The 22,549-nt window shown below is 34.7% G+C and overlaps 2 protein-coding genes across 5 annotated transcripts in view; one reads left to right on the top strand and one right to left on the bottom strand.

Annotated features, from left to right (window-relative positions):
• The window catches only part of LOC121381998, a 28,763-nt gene extending 21,874 nt beyond the window's left edge, over nt 1-6,889 (top strand). For both annotated transcript variants that reach the window (XM_041511463.1, XM_041511462.1), the window contains exons 11-12: nt 408-629; nt 5,592-6,889. In XM_041511463.1, the coding sequence (XP_041367397.1) occupies nt 408-629; nt 5,592-5,713 (344 nt within the window). In that variant the 3' untranslated portion in view covers nt 5,714-6,889. The remainder of the gene's footprint in view (nt 1-407; nt 630-5,591) is intronic.
• Nucleotides 6,890-8,201: 1,312 nt separating this feature from the next.
• LOC121380898 (sterol regulatory element-binding protein cleavage-activating protein-like) overlaps nt 8,202-22,549 on the bottom strand; it is a 51,991-nt gene continuing 37,643 nt past the window's right edge. For all 3 annotated transcript variants that reach the window (XM_041509926.1, XM_041509925.1, XM_041509927.1), the window contains exons 18-25: nt 22,027-22,139; nt 21,427-21,512; nt 19,889-19,998; nt 18,102-18,274; nt 16,325-16,405; nt 15,628-15,840; nt 14,584-14,640; nt 8,202-14,234 (exon numbers count right to left, since the gene is read on the bottom strand). In XM_041509926.1, coding sequence (XP_041365860.1) covers nt 14,052-14,234; nt 14,584-14,640; nt 15,628-15,840; nt 16,325-16,405; nt 18,102-18,274; nt 19,889-19,998; nt 21,427-21,512; nt 22,027-22,139 — 1,016 coding nt within the window. In that variant the 3' untranslated portion in view covers nt 8,202-14,051. The remainder of the gene's footprint in view (nt 14,235-14,583; nt 14,641-15,627; nt 15,841-16,324; nt 16,406-18,101; nt 18,275-19,888; nt 19,999-21,426; nt 21,513-22,026; nt 22,140-22,549) is intronic.

Genomic DNA, 22,549 nt, shown 5'->3' with positions numbered 1-22,549 from the left:
CCTACTGCTTACCGGTATCTCTGTATTTGTTGTTGAAAGTTTTAAAATATACTTACATTGATTTTTGTATTGTATCATACTTTTCCCCACAGCTCCCTAACATTATTGTTTTTTAAGAAGTATATAATGTTTTAATTGTTTTATAAATATATATTTTTAAATAATAAAATTATCATATTAATGTACTTATCTTTGATTGACACCCAATATCCAATGTGCTGGGGTGTCGTTAAACATTCATTCATTCATTCATTCATTGCTGGTGTCAGTCTTGTAAATAATTATTTTATCTGCGTGCGTAATGTTTTAACATGCTCATATACCACAGAGGTTACTAGCATGTTCGGCCTCTGAGAGGCCAGGGGCCCAATCTGGAGCAGAATTATTTTATCTTGATGTATTTTTAGTTGACTCTGAGAAGTCCCTTGACCTGATGGAACTGTTGGGGAACCTGGAGCAGGAGGGCACCCTGTGTTGTCTGGAGGAAGATGTGGCCATCGGACAGAGCAAGCTGGGAATCGATATCACATTCTGCAACGAGTCTCCTCTCCCAAAACAGATACCAAATATTGTAGAAGCAGACACGTTTTCAGAGTTTGGGACATTTGTTCAACAAGGTCAACATTCAGGTAAATCAGATTTTTTATAGAAGCAGACACATTCCCAGAGTTTGGGACATTAGTTCAACAAGGTCAACATTCAGGTAAATCAGATTTCCTATTAAAATCACTTGCGGTTAATCATGTATTACATGCATTACCTATAGTCCATCCCACAGTGAACACTGGTTTTTTTCATGCTATGGAATTGACTACAAGTTAGTTATTTCTGAGCCAATTGTTTTCTAAATTGGACACAAAAATAGTATGTTTTTGTTATTTCTAAAGCACATTTATTTTTATGTCAGACAAAACTGAAATTATTTACAAAAAAACACATTTTTGTAGGAGGATGGGACGGACTATAAGTATGTATTAATTAAGAAATGACATGTATGTGGTCAACAAAATTCAATAAAACAACATATTATGACAAATTTATATTCCCCCCCCCCCCCCCCCCCCCCCTTCCAATAAAAAGAGAAAAAATAAAGCTATTTATTTTCTCCCATACATGTATCTGTAATAGAATTAATTATGCAAGCTGAAATTTTACTCATATTCTACATTTAATATTCCTTGAATGTCATGTTTTGGACATGTCCATTAATTGTTAGTATCCCCTAAGTGGTCCCTTTAGGGCATTTCTCCACAACTAGTACAGGTAAGCCATCTATGTGGATCTATAAAATAAAAAAAATATGATCTTAATAACAAGCAGTGTAGACAAGTGTTACAATTGTTTTAGGGCAATTCCACGCTAAAGTGGACATGGAGTGAAAAAATCAAATCATGTTATTCCTTATATATTAAGATTGTTTTTAATGTAAAAATGTCTGGAGAATCCAAATCTGATAAATAAAATATTGTAAAATAAATGGATGTGTTTGACTTTAGCTATTTTATGAGGATACCGTCACACTAAAAATATGACACTTCCATGATACACACTATGAATTTATGTACAGCAGCCATGTAATTGAAGGTAATATTCTTTTTATTAGTGTTTTTGTTTTACCACTAACAAAGTACTACACTTCATAATCCACTTTAATGAAAAAATTTTTTTTTTTAGATTTAGGGGAAATTAGAAAACATAGAATCAGTTTGTAATTCCGTTACCGAAAACAAACAAAAAGTTAGACTGTATTATTCATTTATATGTAATCAAGGAATCAAGTCATATTCTCTGAGTATATGTTAATGAACATAATCAGACACATTTACTTTCAAATTCATACATTATTAGTAAAATTATATAGCTGTAAACATATGTAATTCCGTTACCATAGGTTTGTAATTCCGTTACCGTCTTTGGTATATATTGTCAAGAAACACTTTAATATAAAGCTACATAGTACTAAAATGCTACACTCTTATCCATATACACCAATACATCAAGTGATGTAACAATAGGAAGATATACAAAATCTTTTTAAAAATCCATATGGTAATAGTACTAGTAGTGGCTCCAAATGCATTTGCGGAACACCCATAGCAAATATAAATGTCATCCATTAACAATATAGAAATTAAGGAAATCTTATCAACTTTAACCAAACAGTACTACTTAAAAGCTTCATTATGCTGACTAAACATCTGCAATATCCATGACAAAATTCAAGTTATAATCGAAACCTACTAGAATTATATCGGGGCTCAAAATATGAAGTAAAATATGGCCTGCCATTATTATTTTTTAAATAGCAGGCAAAAAGAAATATGGCCTGCTGTGAAACAAAAATGGCCTGCTGGAAATAAGACAGAACAATGTGAATGTAGGGATTGGGACAATGTGTGGAAAATTAGGATCTCTGATATGTAGTTTAGAGCATATTAAAATTAAAATGTAACAGAATCATGAGCTCGGCCTCAGCTAAATAGAAGATGAGATGATCGTACATACATCTGTTTTTTGAAAAATGATGCTATTTTGAGTTAATTTTAGCAGGTGAATGTTTATTTCACGTGCAAGATTTAAAAATAGACTTCTTTTCACTTTTTACAGGCCACTATCTCCTGCCTGTACATATATCTTTAAACATATACCCGGTACTCTTCAAAAAAAGAAACGCAAAAGGGTACAAATGGGTTATAACTCCGATTTTATGTTTCCTACCGGTTCATGATTTGTGAATATAAGGTCATTGCATGTCCCAAACACATTCCCACGGTTACATTCGATAAAACGCAGCTACTGTAAAATAAAGTTTCAAAATGTGAATATTCGCAAAAACGCAGCCACGTGCAAACCATGTCACCACTGCACGTGCGTTGTCTGCACATGCAACATGAACACCGACAGTATAAAAGTGCAGGGTGTTCGCTTGCCTGGCCTCTGTATCTGGCCGACAGTTGACAATCCAGGACATGCCACGTCTCAGTGAACCGCAGAGAAACAATGCCATCGGCCGACTAGACGCAGGCGAATCCAGAACGGCCGTTGCCAGGGCATTCCATGTGTCCCCAAGCACCATCTCCAGACTGTGGGACCATTACCAGCAACATGGATCAACACGTGACCTCCCTAGATCCAGTCGACCACGGGTCACTACCCCCGGGCAGGACCGCTACATCCGGGTACGCCACCTTCGGGAACGATTGACTACTGCCACCTCCACAGCCGCAGCAATACCAGGTTTGCACAGGATATCCGACCAGACCGTACGGAACCGCCTACGTGAGGTAGGAATTCGTGCCAGACGTCCAGTTCGAGGTGTCATCTTAACACCACAACACCGTCGACTCCGACTGCAGTGGTGCCAGATTCATTGACAATGGCCTCAACTGCGATGGAGACAGGTGTGGTTCAGTGACGAGTCCCGATTTCTGCTCCGACGTCATGATGGAAGATGTCGCGTGTATAGGCGTCGTGGTGAACGTTATGCAGCAAACTGCATGCAGGAAGTGGACAGATTCGGCGGGGGTAGTGTCATGGTGTGGGCAGCCATCTCACACACTGGCAGAACTGACCTGGTCCACGTGCAGGGCAACCTGAATGCACAGGGCTACATTGACCAGATCCTCCGGCCACACATCGTTCCAGTTATGGCCAACGCCAACGCAGTGTTCCAACATGACAACGCCAGGCCTCACACAGCACGTCTTACAACGGCTTTCCTACAGAACAACAACATTAATGTCCTTCCTTGGCCATCGATATCACCGGATTTGAACTCAATTGAGCATCTATGGGACGAGTTGGACCGACACCTCCGACAGCGACAACCACAGCCCCAGACCCTGCCCGAGCTGGCAGCAGCCTTGCAGGCCGAGTGGGCCACCATCCCCCGGGACGTCATCCGTACTCTGGTTGCTTCAATGGGCAGGCGGTGCCAGGCAGTTGTCAACACACGCGGAGGCCACACCCGGTATTGACTCCAGATGACCTTGACCTTGGTGGTGTGTCCTATCACTTACTCACAATGGACTAGAGTGAATTGTGAACAATCCTGCAACATTTGGTAATTATCAGACTCACCATTCAATAATTAAATCAATTCTCCAAATGTTACGACAATGTGGTTTTGCGTTTCTTCTTTTGAAGAGTATATATAGGGTCCAGAAAGTGGAAATGTAACATAACATATCTACTTGAAGCAAACTTTAATGTTACTTTATCCAAAGGCATTTATTGACTGTACATGTATTTAATAATTTATATTTAAATGACAGGATATCCAGAAAATAGAAAGTATCATTCTAATTACCAACATTATGCTTTTAAATGTATATAATGGACAAAAAGAAAGCAATCGTTTTATAGTGTTAATGCTGTCTTTACAAGGAAATCTAATCTGAGTAAAATTCTTAAAATGGAAAGATGGCATGTTTGATTGGCCAAAAAAGAAAATACTGGTGTTTTGAATGTTGTCATGTATGTTAATTATCATAACCTCAGATAGATGAGGAATTTTATTATTAGGCATAATATCTTTCACTTACCGTAATACAATCTAGATGTTTGACGGTCAGTCTATATAATTTTAATTGGCCTGTGTTCCTCTGACCTGGTGTAATTCTCTTTGTTATTAACAATGTCACTGTTAAAGAATTTTTTTCAATTGCTGTCAAACATTTTAAACATTTACTATGTAATATGTACACAGTTTAGTGCTAGTTTAAATCTCCACTCATAATATACATGCACGTGTACATGTTACCGATACTGAAACTAGTTATCATTTGAAATATTAATATGAATGCTTAAAACAAGTATACTGAATTATTATTTAACTTATAAAATTATGCAACATATTTGCAAATCAAATTTAAAGTAAATAAATATTGTTTTTCAAAAGTAAATTCAGAGTGGTAATTCCGTTACCGAACTGTGTAATTCCGTTACCGGCATTCAATGTTGTACAATAAAATTATGAAGAGATAGTTTGTAATATAATTTCTATTTTGTTAATCACAAGTCATTAGGTCATCATTCCATCATGAAGATAAATAATTATTTCATCATACTTCACAGAGTTTGTTGATATTTTGCGGTGCCCGTAAAAATGGTGTCCGTTTTTATGTAATTCCGTTACCAAACTTTAATTAAGTACTCATGCACTACACCTTGCAGTAGGGAGTCTCACTTCTGCCCATGACAAGCACTAGTGCAGTACTAGTGTATTACATAGTTACATCATTATGATAATTTTTCTTATGTGGACTAGCTGAGTTTAATGCCTGAAATATCTCTCCAACTCGTAATTCCGTTACCGTGGAATTGCCCTTTACATTAAGGCAGCCAACAGCCATTGATTAAACCATGTTTGTGGTGCTGTTAAAAATGTATAGTTAATATGTTGTGTATTATTATTTGTGATATTACAAGTAGTACATATGCAAAAAGAAATAAGCGTGGGGAGGGAGGAGAAAATGTTCTTCCTTTTTCCAGTTCACTCAGTAGTTTTAAGCTTCACTTTGTCAATGCTGAATGTTTAAATTGCCACTTACAAGTGTTCTATGTTGTATAATTTACTTTCTTTAATTCAGGTGAAGAAGCTCAAGTACCCGACACTTCCATTTTTAGTCTCAACAGTAACGATGAGGATAAATTTCTGTACGAAATGCAAGCTTTGCAAAAAGAACTTTATGAACAAATAGACAACTTATAGTTGGTGTTTTTACTATGGTAGACACCATCTGAAAGTTGGTACATATCTTATGGACCATTTACAATTATCAACATTTTTATGAGCTGATAAAACTGTTACAGTCGGGAGGTAAATAGCAGGTGCTATATGGAAGTGGTAAATAGCAGCATATGCTTTAAAGCCAATAACAAACATGTAAAAATATTCCTTACAGAAACAACATTTTTGACATACGTTTTCAGTGGGGTAAAAAAAAAAAAAAAAAAAATACAGTTAGTACACAAGAATAGTGAATAAAATGTTGATAACTGAACAGTTGACTGTTTATTGCTAAATTATGCAAGATGGAATAACTGCAGAAAGAACTTTATGAACAAACCGACAGCATGTTGGACATTTTTTTCTTCATAAATCACCATTTAGATACTGACATACATCTCTGGGTTTTGTTACTAAGTTAGTAAATAATATTGATTCAAGATGGAGTCAAAGTGTGTTCAAATATGCAAGCTATGCAGAATGAACTTTATGAACAAACCGACGTTTTACAATTTGTATTTTCACTTTAATATTGCTGTGTGAATCTCATTGATATATCTTAGTGTAGTGGTAATTACATAATATGTTATATCAGGAATGATGTTCCATGGTACCAGATTCATTCTAATAATGCATTTTAAATTCTGTTAAAGATAGCTTTATTTATTATTGGTTAACATTTGTACATTATTTGAAAAATTGAGTGACTAATGTTTTTGGTTTTGTTTTAATTTCTCTACTTCGACAAGGTTTACTACTTTTATTATACAAAAAAAACCTAAAAAAAATAAATGTGTTGTGAACATGCAGTTGTTTTTCATGGTTATTAAAAACATGTATTCCTAGTCTAGTTTTCTGTAATCCAGTTTGTATATTTGTGAGATCAAGGCAATACTTTGATTCAACATGGTCATGGAAAGTCGTCAATGAATTTTAGATGGGAATTTTAGTAAATGAAGCCTCGTAATTGTTATAAATAATCATTATTACATTAAGAGTATTATATACAGAACATTTCTCACAATTATCTTAATAAGCTATAAATAAATAAAATTAATAGTGCTTCCTTAGAAAAAGCTAGTACAGTGATCGTGTTGATGACCTTTAGATCTACCAAATATTACTTCTAAAAGCCAAAAAATAAATTACAATATTCTTCTCATTTGTCTGTTGGGAGTTTGATATAGCCCAGTGGTAAAGCGCATGTCTGATGCGCGGTCAGTCTAGGATCAATCCCTGTTGGTGGGCCCATTGGGCTATTTCTCCTTCCAGCCAGTGCATCACAACTGGTATATCAAAGGCCGTGGTATGTGCTATCCTGTCTGATAGATGGTGCATATAAAAGATCCCTTGCTGCCAATGGGAAAATGTAGTGGGTTTCCTCTCTATGAAAGTTAGTTTTTTTCTCTTGTGGGCATCTTTATATAGCTGCTTTAAGAACTAAGTAGGATGTTTAATTAATTTTCATTGACACTGACATGATCAAATAATTACCGGTCTCGGTGGCATCGTGGCAGGCCATCGGTCTATAGGCTGGTAGGTACTGGGTTCGGATCCCAGTCGAGGCATGGGATTTTTAATTCAGATACCGACTCCAAGGCTCATTGGGTAGGTGTAAACCACTTGCACCGACCAGTGATCCATAACTGGTTCAACAAAGCCCATGGTTTGTGCTATCCTGCCTGTGGGAAGCACAAATAAAAGATCCCTTGCTGCCTGTCGTAAAAAGAGTAGCCTATGTGGCGACAGCGGGTTTCTTCTAAAAACAGTGTCAAAATGACCATATGTTTGATGTCCAATAGCCGATGATAAGATAAAAAATCAATGTGCTCTAGTGGCGTCGTTAAATAAAACAAACATTACTTTACTTTTTTGATCAAATAATGATATAAAAGACTAAGAAAGAGACTAATATCTCCAGAACCATAGTAAGTGATGAATTATATTTTAGACTTCCATGTGACACCCAATAGCAGATGTGTATTTTTGTGCTGGGGTGTTGTTAAAAACATTCATTCATTCATTTACCGGCCTCAGTGGCGTTGTGGTTAGGCCATCGGTCTACAGGCTTGTAGGTAATGGGTTCGGATCCCAGTCGAGGCATGGGATTTTTAATCTAGATACCGACTCCAAACCCTGAGCGAGTGTTCCGCAAGGCTCAATGGGTAGGTGTAAACCACTTTCACAGACCAGTGATCCATAACTGGTTCAAGAAAGGCCATGGTTTGTGCTATCCTGCCTGTGGGAAGCACAAATAAAAGATCCCTTGCTGCTAATCGGAAAGAGTAGCCCATATAGTGGCGACAGCAGGTTTTCTCTCAAAATTTGTGTGGTCCGTAACCATATGTCTGATGCCATATAACCGTAAATAAAATGTGTTGAGTGCGTCATTAAATAAAACATTTCTTTCTTTCTTTCATTCATTCATTTAGACTTCCAGTAAATTGTCAGTAAAAACAAACCCAGTGTAAATCATTAATACTTTATTTTATTTTACACACTGTAAATAAATATATTACATCCATATTGGTATTATACAGGAAGGATACGTAACTTCATGATCACATACACAAACATTTTCAAGTCAGACTCGCATGAAACATGATCATACACTAGTAAAACCTGCTTAAACAGTCACCTGTCTTATTGAAACTACAAACTGACCTGTATTAAGCCACCAGCTTAAGAGACCACAACCTCTTATTTAAGTTCATTAGATGGCTGCTTAATATAGGTCTGACTGTGTGACATTCATACACATACTGCTGTACAAGTCAACTGTATTTCAGCAGAGAACACTTTTATCTTTTATAATCAAAACACCAATTCAAATGATATTAAAATTTCTGCAACACTGCTTTGGTGGTAGTTTTGTCTGTAGTATTGTTGGGCCTTGCAGCAATTGTTAACATGTTTACACCAAACACGGATAAAAGAAAGAAAGATTTACTTATACATGCACGATGTTTGTCTGCATACACACCTTTTTTTCATTTTGGTCATATACATTTGTAGGCCAGTAGATAAATTTAAACTTACGAAGTTATGTTTAAAATACTAATTCTTAAAGGCATATTGTCACAGACCACTGACCTATTTAATGGTTTAACAAAAATTATTTGATTTGTCCCTAAATGTACTTCATTCAACCATCTTCATAACCACCATACTCCATTTATTAATGATATTTTGTAAAAAAAAAGTATTGAATTATGGCAATGGTCCATAATTCAAAAACTAAAATTGCTGAGAGGGTTGACATGGATTTCATTCCATCATGGTTCAGTTAAAGTAATGCGATAGCCAGATTTGTTTTCCAACAATTAATGGAATTTTTATTTATGATCCATTTTTAGAGAAATAAGGTCCTTAAATCCGTGCCAGTATGCCTTTAAGTACATGTACTTAGTCATTAAGTTTCAGGCCTCTGAGAATTAAACTTTTGTGTAAACCATTTATGGGTTATGCAAAAACAAATTCAAGTAACCCATTTAAAACTATACTTACGCGAGCGACACGCGAACGAAACTATCTCTCTCGCAATTTTCTGAGGCCTCAGTTTCCTTTAAAAGACTTCTTGTGCCATGTTCACACTTCCTCCAACCCAGCTGGGCCCATCAGGACCATGCGTGAACATTAAGTGGAATCAAAAATACCAATGACCCAGTTCACATTGGCAGCTTATATCAATGGTTTAGCTGTTCACACTGACAGCTTATGTCAATGGTTTAGCTGTTCACATTGACATCTTACATCAACAGCTTATGTCAATGGTTTAGCTGTTCACACTGACAGCTTACATCAACAGCTTACATGTATATCAATGGTTTAGCTGTTCACACTGACAGCTTACAGCAACAGCTTATATCAATGGTATAGCTGTTCACATTGACAGCTTATATCAACAGCTTATGTCAATGGTTTAGCTGTTCACACTGACAGCTTATATCAACAGCTTATGTCAATGGTTTAGCTGTTCACACTGACAGCTTATATCAACATCTTATGTCAATGGTTTCGCTGTTCACACTGACAGCTTACATCAACAGCTTATATCAATGGTTTAGCTGTTCACATTGGCAGCTTATATCAATGGTTTAGCTGTTCACACTGGCAGCTTATAATTATCACTGGTTAAATGTCACACTAGAGAGCTCCACCCAAAAATGTGCATTTTCGCAAAAATGATACATGAACAACAGTACAACAAAAATGTAATGATCTTTGTTTCTTGTTTAATAGGATTAAATGAAAATGCACTGGATGTGTGTAGCTGCTGACTTCGACTGTAAACTGTGAATGGATAACATGATGATGTCACTAAAATGATTCCAGTGTGAATGGCTTGAAATGCACTCAGTTGCCCAGTATTAACACTAAATGCAATTTGAAACATATTTGGGGAAATCAGTTTCAAACTGCTTTCAGTGTGCACACAGTATTATACATTCAGTTTTCATATTTAATTTTTTTGTAAATAAATAAATAATATAAGTGAACGTCTGATTTATGAACGGTGGTATACATTATCACATACATTTTGTAAACAAAAGAGAAAATGCCACAAACTGTTAAAACATTCAGAAAATATGGATGTGTCATTAAAATTTGGCCCTCATTATGTATCTTTTGAATTTGACAATAATGTTTGCAATCCACAAAATGTTGAAATGGTGTAAGAATCAATTTTTTTTTACATATTTGGCTATAAAATAATTGCAATACAATGATCAGAACAATAAATACATGTATGTATTATTTTCAGTTGTTACTAAAAAAAAATCATATTTATAAATTTAAACTTTATTTTTATTCGACTAGTTTGAGTTTAAAAAAGGTATAATAATTATAATTGTATAGTTTAACAATGATCTCAATACATGACAACTTTAAGGTGACGGACTCTAGTTTTTAAACACTATGACTTTTTTTTTTTTACTATTAAAACAGTTTTTATAATTTAAATTAGATGTACAGTACTTACATTTTATTACTTAGAATATTAATTTCCGTACACCTGAAGTGGTTCTGGTTATTTTGATCATTCTAAAAATGCACGTTTGTCTGAGAAGTAATGGTTATCGAGACAAGCTCTAGTTATTTTTAAACAGTGTCCATTTTTACGGGCTGAAACCAGGATCTGCACCTTCAAGCGTATCTAATTTTTCATACCTGATTTGGTTACAATTTCTGATTTTTAACACATACATGCACATGTATCTCTATTTCTTATATTATATATCTATATGATTGTATATTAATTAATGTTAAAGCACACAGACATAGTCTTTAATATATACTGTAGTGTAAATAAATATTTCTTTCAATAAAGAAAGAAAAGGAAATGGGTATATTTGTCAGAACACTAATGCCAAGTATGTACCAGGTACTAACATTTAGTGCACCGTACTAAATGGTCATATACATACCTGTGGTATATGTAAACAATGGCATGAGATCATTCATAATAAAAATTGCAAAAAGCAATAAGTCACTTTTAAATAAGAGTAAAAACAATTGAAAATATAATCAAAGATTAAAAAAATCATAATAATATTTAAGTAAAATTAAGTGTATGGACTCGCCTTCCATTTCAGATAGAAAAAATGTATTAAGTCTTCAAATTAGTGGTTTATTGTGGGGGTTTTTTTTATCAATTTTAAATATATCAATCATTATTATAATTAGTTACTTTCATGGTGTAGGAATATAATGCCACAATGCTTTCTGGACATTAATCATGACTACTGTCACAATATAGTTAGTGATCTTGAGGGATTTCCCCAATTAAAATTATTTGTATAATATAGTGGTTAGAATCCATTTTGGCAAACAGGTTTAGAAAACCAAAAAAAAAAAATAGTCTGTCTCTGGTCAGACCTAAGTTTCAGAATTTATCAGCTTTTGGGTGGGTTTTTTTTGCTTTTCTTTTTTAAGAATGGATTGCGAAGAAAAGGTGGGTATATTTGATACCGAAATAAGGTGTATATTTAAATAGAAATCGGAATGCATGTCCTAGTTCATGCGCGCTGGCATTTTGGTTCTAAATGTGGTTTTACATCATAGCAAGAAAAGCCCAGAAAAAATCAACATCATACAACAGGAATTTATTTTTGTTAACGTTGACGCGCGAGGGTCAATATCGACGTGCGGGCTGACCAGAGACCAGAAATGTACTTTTGTTTGGCCTAAACTGATTAAATTGTTTTTATCATAATTCATGGATAGGGGTTGTCAAAACAGTAATAAATTAAACTGCTTACTTACTAACTTACTGCTACAATGATCAGTTCAGTTACAGCAAATTGCATGTTTGTTTTTGTTTTTTATTAATAGATGGCATCATAAAATCAAACCATTTAAATACATAAAGTGTACAACTTTTATAATAAATACACTCAAGTTAAATGTTTTAAAAATGATAATAGACAGGAATAATTTAAATAATTTCCAATCACTAGCAAACTAACGACTACCATTAATTAGCAAATTTATAAAAAGTATTTAGAGGTCTTTAAAATAATAATAACAAATATGTTGAGAGTACTGCTAAAGCAGTATACATGTCCCCTACCGAGCCCAACAAATGTTCGTATCTCAAGGGTCAAGAGGTAAATTGCTATGAAAGTCAAATTTGATCTGTAACAGTGCATGATTAAGCTATACACAAAATTTGTCAATATCTGGAGTCATTGCCAAAACATTCCAGTCTGGAAAACTATATGTGGGACAGACAGACAGAAGGACCGGTAGGAGACAAATAATAAAAAAAACTAATGTACTGTACCGCTTACAAAATTCTCATTCCTGCACTCTTTTTCTAAACAGTTTAAAATAAAATTGGTCTTTTTATTTGTTTACATTGCCATATAAAATGGAGAATTTCATCATGGCGTAAAACAAAACGGAAACTATAAGATTTTTTTTTCTCTCAGTTTGTTCGAGTCATATTAATGGTTACCCATTATTCAAATATATATTAGCCAAGCCCAATTATTATAACTACACTTGGATGATCTGTAATGCAGATTTTTAACAAAATAAATTAACAAAATATTATCTATAACTACTAAATATGGATGCAATATATGCAGTTATAAATAATCCTCTTGGAAATCGTAACTGCAATGATCATGAAAACATATCACATTTGTTCATTATACGATAAGAAGATTTTAATAAATACCACATGAACATATGACTGTAAATGTATCGCTTATGAAAATAAACTTTTCACAAAAGAGGAAGACACCGGTGGACTTTACTCAACAACTAGAGACCAAACATATATCCATTTTGATTCTGCAATATATACGGAGTATGCTTTTATGAAAACATGCTGTATTTTAAAATCACTCAAAGGGAAAAGGTTCTATCTTCATGGCAGAGCACTTGCCCGAGGTGCCACTGGTTGTAGGATCGATTCCCTGACTGTTCCAACCAGGGCCCAGTTGTTCAAAGTATAGTTAACTTTAACCCTGGATTAACTTAATATTTTCCTTTTAATTTTTGGTGCACAATTACAAAATAAACTTTAAATTTGATTATGTACGGATATCTTTGGTTGTTCGAATGCAGCTTTCAACATTATGTTTTCAGTTATTATTTGCAATGATTCAGTCCTCGATTTTGAAAATGTCTTTTAACCACTGGTTAAGCTAACTGGCGTTTGAACAACTGGCCCCATAGCTACATGGTCGGTCTATTAAGAATCTTGGTATGTGCTAAAGGGCACATAAAAGACCCACAGCTGTTAACCAGTAACTTAAAGTTTGTTTGACAACACTACTAGGGCACACTGATAAATATCATCAGCTAGTCAGTGTCAAACATTTATCATTCTGAGACAGTCTTTAGTTAATTTGGTTTGGTTTAATGACAACACAAAGCACACTGATTAATTAACCAACGGCTATTGCATGTCAAACATTTGGTAATTCTGAAACGGTCTTCAGAGGAAATCTGCTAGATATTTCCATTAGTAGCAAGGGATTTTTTATATGCACTTTCCCACAAACAGGACAGCACAAACCATGACCTTTTTTTATACACCAATCATGAGACTGGTTGGGAGGAGGGAAACAATAAGAGAATGGTTCTTACAACCATGAATCTCAGGCAAGAGCTCTACATATTACGCTAAATCTCGCCACGACTAGTTTATTAAAAAAATCTGGTATGTGCTATCCTGTCTGAGGAAAAGTGCACATAAAAGATCCATTGTTAATGTCATAGCAGCAAATACAGGTTTCTTCATGGATTACAAAGATGTAGGGGGGATAAAAAAAAATCATTTCTCTCCTTTCTTTTAATACAACAGTTATTCTGCTTTTTCAAGTATTGTAGGAAAATGGACCACTTTAATGTCAGTGCCCAAAACACAAGCCACGCCCATGTTGCCAACAAGCTGAAGATGGTTGACAAATGCTGCCTTGTCCAAATCATCAATTTTCACCTTTCTCACCAGCTCACCTTTCGTCAAGTCCCACAAATAGATCATGCCCTGAAAAATTGAGTTACGTTATGTTTGCAATCTTAGCTAAGATTAAAATCTACTAGGTGATTTTTTGTGTCAGTGGCCAAATGAGTCAGAATTGAAATAATTTTTAGTATAAATCTTCTGTATACAATGATAAAAATGTTTTTCTTGTTTAAAATATTGATTCTTACAGGCGTAATAATGTGTTATGAAAAGTAAATGGTTAAAAATAAGGTCAATTAAATACCAAAACCATTTGGTATTACTGAATACTGTTTCATCAAAAACAAGGTAAATTAATATACATATAGTAGTGTGTTAGGCTGGATTTTTCAAACCTACAACAGATTGTCTAACAGAAAAGAAAACATACCTGTCCTCCTGCCACCAGCAAGTTATTTGTAAGCAAGGACAAACTGCAGCACTGTTCCTAGAAAATAAATTCAAAGGTCAAAGTACTTACTAATAGGTATTACACTATTGTGTTCCAACAAAATATTTCACCAAGAATCGATTTAGGATTTTCATAATCGATCATCACATCGGTAGAACCAAGTCAATTCAAGTATCAATTATCATTAATAATGGAAATATCACTAGGAACTGGGCAATGTTCCGTCTCCCAATCATCATCAGAAAATAAAATAACTGTTTCCATTATATTATGTCTTTAAAATATTTTCCATTAATTAAGACCCAATAAATATTAATTTGGGTTCAACCACTAGCAAAATCCAAATTAGTTCTATATAGTCTTAACAATAAAAATCATCTGCTTTAAACTTGTGTAATGTGACGTGCAAAAATCTGTATTTCTTAGCCACAGTACACACCATTTCTAGACTGTGCAACAGCTGTCCTTTACTGCCATCAATTAAGATCCAAAATATTCACAATCATTTCTAGATTAACAATGAAAATCATCTGCTTTAATCCACTTTCTTACACACCCGCTGGTGAGAACATCATTTGTTATTTTTGGTAACACATACTTGTTTACACATGTACATGTGTTAACAATTTAGAGACATCCAACTGGCTAGGTGATGACCAGGTCACCAATGCCATACATCCAATGAAAAAACAGCACAATCGAAATTGATTACAATGTAATGTATAGTTAATCTGACAATCCTTTGTATGTGATGCGTAAGTGCAAGGGCTGTAAATAACTTTGAGTTCAAGATGTTAAAATTTGCTTAAAACCTGGTTTATGAGGATATGTAAGAAATAGAATAATACATTTGTGTCCGTTAGATATCACTTACAACTTATTTTAAAATGTATGAAACTCACTTTCGCTGGTGACATTTTAAAACAATTCGTAAGATAAATGGTATCAAACAGCCACTCATGTATTATTCTCTATGTAATATAAGGTGCCAAATCTGTATTTATTATTAGCCACAGTACACACCATTTCTAGACTGTGCAACATCTGTCCTCTACTGCGCTCCCAGATACAGATCTTGTCATCGAGACCAAGACTGATGATGTAGTGCAGAGTGGCTGTCAAGGTGACTATCGACCCATCGTGACCCTTGAAGTCGTACACACACGTACCCGTGAGGAGGTCCCACAGACGTACTGACCCATCGGCAGAACCACTCGCCGCAGCATACGGTGGACACTGAAATCATGTCACAGAATAGGAAATAAGAAAGGAAAGGAAAGTTTAGCGACACATCAGCACATTTTAAACTATGGCTACTTGCAGTCAATTTTATCAAATAAGTCCAACTTTAAGATATGTCTAATATGACATTAAAACAAGTCTAGGTGTGAAATTAACTACACCAACATAGTCTAAGAGAGTTAGATGCATACTAACTGTATTGAATTATTAGACTACCTACGACCTACATCTTAAGATCGAAATAAAATTTGCTTTATTAACAGAGTAATGAAACATATTTTTTAAGACCAGGTTTTATTTAATACAAGTCGGGCAAGAGATTTACCAAGTCCAAATTTTTTTTTTTTTAAAGTGATTCACAAATGACATGAATATAAATTTAGTGTCATACATCCATAATTATTTATACTAAAAATTTAAAAAGTTTGTTTTTCAATGATAATGTGAAATTGTTTACAAAACCATGACTTGTTCATACCTTGTCGAGACATAAAGCTGTCACATTACTGACATGACCATGAAGCGTGTACAAACATAAACAGTCTTCCAGTCGGAATACCTAGAGAAATAACGAAAATTAACATTAAAGCTCATGGGTATTTTGATTTCAATATCCTGAAATTAAAGTCTTAAACACTAACCAGAAACATTCTGTAAAAAATGTTTTTACTACTGGGGAATATACCACTGCTATTTTTTAAGGTATAATGACTAACTGACAAATCAATATATATTGAACACCACATTTTTGAGTTGCCCACCCTTATGTCAAAACATCATCTAATTTTGCCACTGAATATTCATTTCTAAAGTAGACTGTCCTGAACCGCTACAAATATTAAGGACCGTGAATTATGGTGTGATGTCATTTTAGACGCTTGTTTAACAACTACTCAAAATTATGTTTAAACAATGGCTATTTGGTATCTAAGAGGATCACTGTTATTGATAAGTAGACTAAACCCACTTCTGCCAGAAAGACTATTCTAGTTTAATCAGCCAGTAGAAAGGTGCTAGAAAGCTGTGCTAGAAAAAACATCTAACACACATCCCCATGACAGTAATGCAGTCTTTTTATTGGTTAACTGGTCTCGTCGTTTAGGAGGAAGACGGCCGCTGCTACCTGCTGATTACGTCATTCTTTAATCAAAGACAGTACCTGACATCACATGATATGTCACGCTGCATGCATTCCTTTTAGTGACGTAATATATCAGCTGAGAGGAGTGACGTCACGGTACAAAAATAAAATGCAGTCAATTTTATAATAATTATACTAAAATTATAAGAATCATTGAATTAGAAAATATTTCTAGCACTTGTCCTTTTGTAGATGGTTTTTCAGACACGAGTGTCTAAGAAAATCAATCAATCCTTGAAGCTCGCTCCAAGGATTAATTTTCATGAGACTTGTGTCAGAAAAAACATCTACAAATGGACTCATGCCAGAAACTATTACTATCAAATGGCTGCAAATTATCGTTTATATGCATTTTCCCCGGTAGAACAGTACTAACTCAGCAGGTAGAGCACTCGACTGAGGTGGCCCCATTGTTTGATTGGGTTTTCCCCCATCCTAGCCAGTGTGCCACGACTGATGTATCAAAGGCCATGATATCTGCTGTCCTGTCTGAAGAAAGGTTCATATAAAAGATTCCTTGTTGCTGATGGAAAATATATAGCAGGTTTTCTCTAAATATATTATGTCAGAATTCACAAATGTTTGACATCCAACAGCTGATGATTAATAAACCAAGCTGTTCTAGTGGTGCCTTGAACAAACTAAACTTTAAACTTGATATACAAGTTGTGGTTCAGGGCCCATATTTTCGAAGACATCTTAGCCTATGAAATTGTAAAACCATCGCTAAAAAATGACGTCACTATGGCATCACAACCTATTATGGTTTAACGATTTCGTAGCGTTAAGATGGCTTCGAAAATATGGACGCAGGTCCCAATTCGACAAAGTGATCTTAGGGCAAGATTGCCTTAAGTACGTAACTACCTTATGCACATAAGGTGATCTTAACGGTAAGTTCACTTTGTGGAACAGTGCCTAGGTTGGAGTTAAAAAAGACTTTGGATAAAATTTTGTTGTTGAAAACTTGCAAGGTATTGAGGGGTTTCAGGTTGTTTGGGGGGGGGGGGGGGGTTTGGTGAGTAATCAAAGAACAAGTACAATAATTACAGTTTTCGAGAGGCACTAACATCCGAAATTATGTTGGTTTTTTTTATCTCTGTAGAATTTTTACCTTCAGTGTGTGGTCGTGACTGGCCGAAACGACGCGCCCTCCCTCTGTCTTGATAACGTTGATGGGCTGCTGGTGAGCCTGGCTGCTCTGTACACAGTTACAGTGGATCACCTCGTCCCACAGTCTCAGCTCCCCGCTTATCTTACTACCGTGGCTGTAGTGCCGGGAATGACCTGGCAATTATACACACACAAAACACTAACTCTCTGGTGCTCCAGCAACACACAGAGATGGAGAATAATGGCTGTAAATACTGAACACCTGGCCACAAATGCACGTAGTAAACCTGACATCTAAAATCCACTAGGTGTTCTAAAATATAACCAATCTATATATTGATTTCCCTAGAAATTTGGCAAGACATGGTAGTGTTTTCCCTAGCTTGTTTTAGCATGGTGCGGCACCATGCCTCAACAGTCTAGTGCCATCTTGCCTTAATCAGCACCATGCTGCCCTGAGATTAAAAGAAGCCTTTTTCAGTAATTAATTCTAAAATTGCCTTTATAAAACACCAAAAAAGGTATTATTAATTAATAAAATATGCCTTTTATATCTTTTGCCATTCATTTATTAAAGCAAACACATAAATTACATTAATGTTTATTTCAATTAATTTTTAATTAATTACAAGTGCCCCGAAAATGGTGAAAATGCCCCAAAAGTGTTTGGTTTACCATGCCTTACCAAATTTCTAGGGAAATCACTACATGGTAGACCAAACACTTTTGGGGCATTTTCACTATTTTCGGGGCACTTGTTCTTCATAAAAAATACTCAAAAATTAATTGAGATAAACATTAATGTAATTTATGTGCTTGCTTTAATAAATGAATGACAAAAAATATAAAAGGCATATTTTATTAATTAATAATACCTTTTTCAGTGTTTTATAAAGGCAATTTTAGAATTAATTAGTGAAAAAGGCTTGTTTAATCTCAGGGCAGTATGGTGCTGATTAAGGCAAGATGGTGCTAGACTGTTGAGGCATGGTGCTGCACCATGCTAAAATGAGCTAGGGAAAACCACTACTATAGAAAAACTCATGAAAATGGTAAGTACTTGTTCTTTCACATTCGAACTTTATTTCATGTATTTATGAAAATTTTAAGTAATAATATGAGAGAAAAAGTTATAAACATGTACCCTCCTCAATGTGGTTTTTGTGAAAAACACAGTTATTGGGAATAATGGACAAAAATACTGGACATCTGGCTACAAATGCCCGTAAGTAAACAAATGTTTCTCTGTTTTTTTCCTTAATTTTAATCAATAATAACAGATCTAAAATATCATAAAAATTAGATAAACTCAGAAAAATAATATTACAAATCTAAATATAAACTTTATTTTATGTATTTATGAAACTTTTAAGTGAAATTATATGAGTAAAAGTTATAAATTTGTACTTGCTCAACATGGTTTTTATTAAAAATTAGTCAGAAGTTTAAGATAATTTACCATTTTGATACCATATAAATTAACAAGCTAAAAATGACTCTCCTTTAGGAACTAATCCTTGGAGAGTTGGAGTGATGGCTCCCCGTAAATGTTAAAAGTAAGTTTTGTTTAACAACACCACTAGAGCACACTGATTAATTAATCATCGGCTATTGAATGTCAGACATTTAGAAATTTTTACATATAGTCTTACAGAGGAAACCCACTACATTTTTTAATTGGTAGCAAGGGATCTTTTATATGCACCATCTCACAGACAAGATAGCACATACCATGGCCTTTGAAAAACCAGTCCCTAAATGACGAGGTCTGTGATGAATTCTTCTCACCTTTAACTTGTCGAGTTGGTGCAGCTGCCGGCACTGAAAGAGACACTGGATTTCTAAAAGTCTCCAGCTCCAGGAAATCTAATGTCCCATCAAGCCGTCCTGCTACAACCCTGTATAGGAAATAGTAAAATAATTTATAAAACAAGTAAATAAAACATCCGAAGCATTTACATTTTACAAGAAAAAGAAGGAAATGCTTTATTTAATGATGCACTCAAAACATTTTCAAGGCATACTGTCACAGATTTAAGGAACTTATTTCTCTAAAAATGGATAATAAATAAAAATTACAGTAACTGTTGGAAACCAAATCTAGCTATCGCATCACCTTAACTGAACCATGATGGAGTGAAATCCATGTCATCCCTCTCGGCAATTTTAGTTTTTGAATTATGGACCATTGCCATAATTCAATTATTTTTACAAAATATCATTAATAAATGGAGTATGGTGGTTATGAAGATGGTTGAATAAAGTACATTTAGGGACAAATCAAATTATATTTTTTCAGGTAATATTTTGTTAGACCATTAAAATTAAATAGGTCAGTGGTCTGTAACAATATGCCTTTAACGGTTAAATAGTGTTGGACACATAATTTAGGTAGTACTAAACCAAATAACTTCCAGCTGGGTCAAAGTTCGAAGTGCATCCAACTTTTGATAGAGAGTTAATACCCTAAGTCCTGTTATTGGTGATAAATGTGAGTGTTTACTGTAAAAAAAAAAAAAAAATTAGTTTCATCTGGGTCAAAAATGTCTGCAATTTTATTTCATTTAGTACCACTGTGTCAAGTAGCCTTGTGCTTAAACATGTGTGGGGTTTCACTAAAAATAGCATGATAAAATTTTGTGCGGAACAAGGGTGGTCATAGACATTACCAGTTTATCTCTGAAATGAGCAGCTTTACCCCCAATTTGTTCCCATTTACTTTAAGGATGAGGGGTGGTAGTATTTATATCTGTGGTGTATATGTTGACTGATACACTTCAGATGGGAGTTTTAGCCACAAATGTTACTATTATCATTTATAGGATTTGATTTGGTGGTATACATCCTATAGGACCACACAGATAATGGCTGGGAATGACCTTAAATTCATAATTTATGATGACATCATAATAGGATTATGCATATCAAAGACCACATGCTTTTGATAAAAAAAAAATACAAAATAATAATTGTGATATTGGATGGCGTGTGAATGAATGAACGATTGTTTTGTCTATAAAGTGTCTATATAGGGTTGAATTTTTTATTTTATTAAAACACTATTGTATTTCCCCATACTGGAAAAACAAAAAATGAAAAATGTAAGGTGATGAATTAAAAGCTTTCTGGGAATAATAAACAATTTAATAATAATATTAATATGTTCAATAATAAAACAAATTAAAGCATTTACATGTATATGCATACTACTTAGTGATACACTCGAACAGCTGGCCTACTAAACTGTATACATAATGTAGATGATACATTTAAATAAACAGCCAGATTGCTTGTCTTGGTATGTGTATTGTAAACGAAATTCTTACCTGTTTCCCACAATACATAGTCCCATCACTGAGGACCCATTGGAATCATACTGGCCCTTCAGTATCCCGGTGTCTGCTTCCCAAAACTGTCAAATATCAAACATTTTACATTTCTTCAAGTTACTAAATATTTTAAGTACAAATAAACAAAAAAAAGCAGATTTTTTTTACAGCGGACCATAAAAATACCACAAGGAAAACGTTTTTTAGTTAATTAATTTTACGCTGATATGGGAACGGTTAGTTAGATGCTACATTTGACCAAGTGCTAATTAACAATTTAGTTCCACAATTTAATTACATGGTCAAGTCTAGATATAGTGAAACTCCTCTAAACCGGAGACACTAGGGACCAAGTAAAATGTCCGGTTTTAAGAGGTATTTGGTTTAGCGAGGTTAATTATGAAACTGATTTTTAAGAAGGACTGAGAAAAATTTCCGTTTTGGCAGAAATTCCGGTTTACAAAGGGTCTGGTTTTGAGAGGTTCCACTGTACTTTGTACATGGGGATGACAATAGGAAAACAAATGTCCATGACTTAGCATAAACAACAGTAAAACATTATTTTTCTAAAGACAAAAGAACTACATTGAATAATACCTCAATGTGTCCATTCTTGCAGCCTGCTACAACCAGACCATCTTGACAAGCCAAGCACCAGATTTCCGCAGACACGTCGTACAGCTCTTCACAAATATCACTGGCAGCATCACCTGCACAGAAAAATAGCACATTCAACCATTCATTCATTTTAACTTATTTTCGTGCTTATATCCAATTAAGTTTCGAGCACACTGTCCTGGACACACACCTCAGCTATCTGGGCTGTCTGTCCAGGACAGTGGGTTAGTTAGTTGTTAGTGGTTAGTGAGAGAAAAAGAGTGTGTAGTGGTCTTACACCTAACCATCAAGTCTTTAAAATTCGCTCTGGGTGGGAGCGGGTACCAGGCTGCGAACCCAGTACCTGCCAGTTTTATGTCCGATGGTTTTAACCGTGACACCACCGAGGCCGGTAGCATATTCAAACAATCGTGTGGAGTGAGATAAAGTTTAGTGGCAGAACACTAATATAGAGAATAACTGGCTACGGTCTTATGATATCTGCTTTATCCTGCACTGGTTA

This window comes from Gigantopelta aegis, chromosome 9, assembly GCF_016097555.1.
Source record: "Gigantopelta aegis isolate Gae_Host chromosome 9, Gae_host_genome, whole genome shotgun sequence".
Classification (NCBI taxonomy): domain Eukaryota; kingdom Metazoa; phylum Mollusca; class Gastropoda; order Neomphalida; family Peltospiridae; genus Gigantopelta; species Gigantopelta aegis.
The sequence above is the reverse complement of the archived record's forward strand: the minus strand, read 5'-3'. Positions and strand labels throughout refer to the sequence as shown.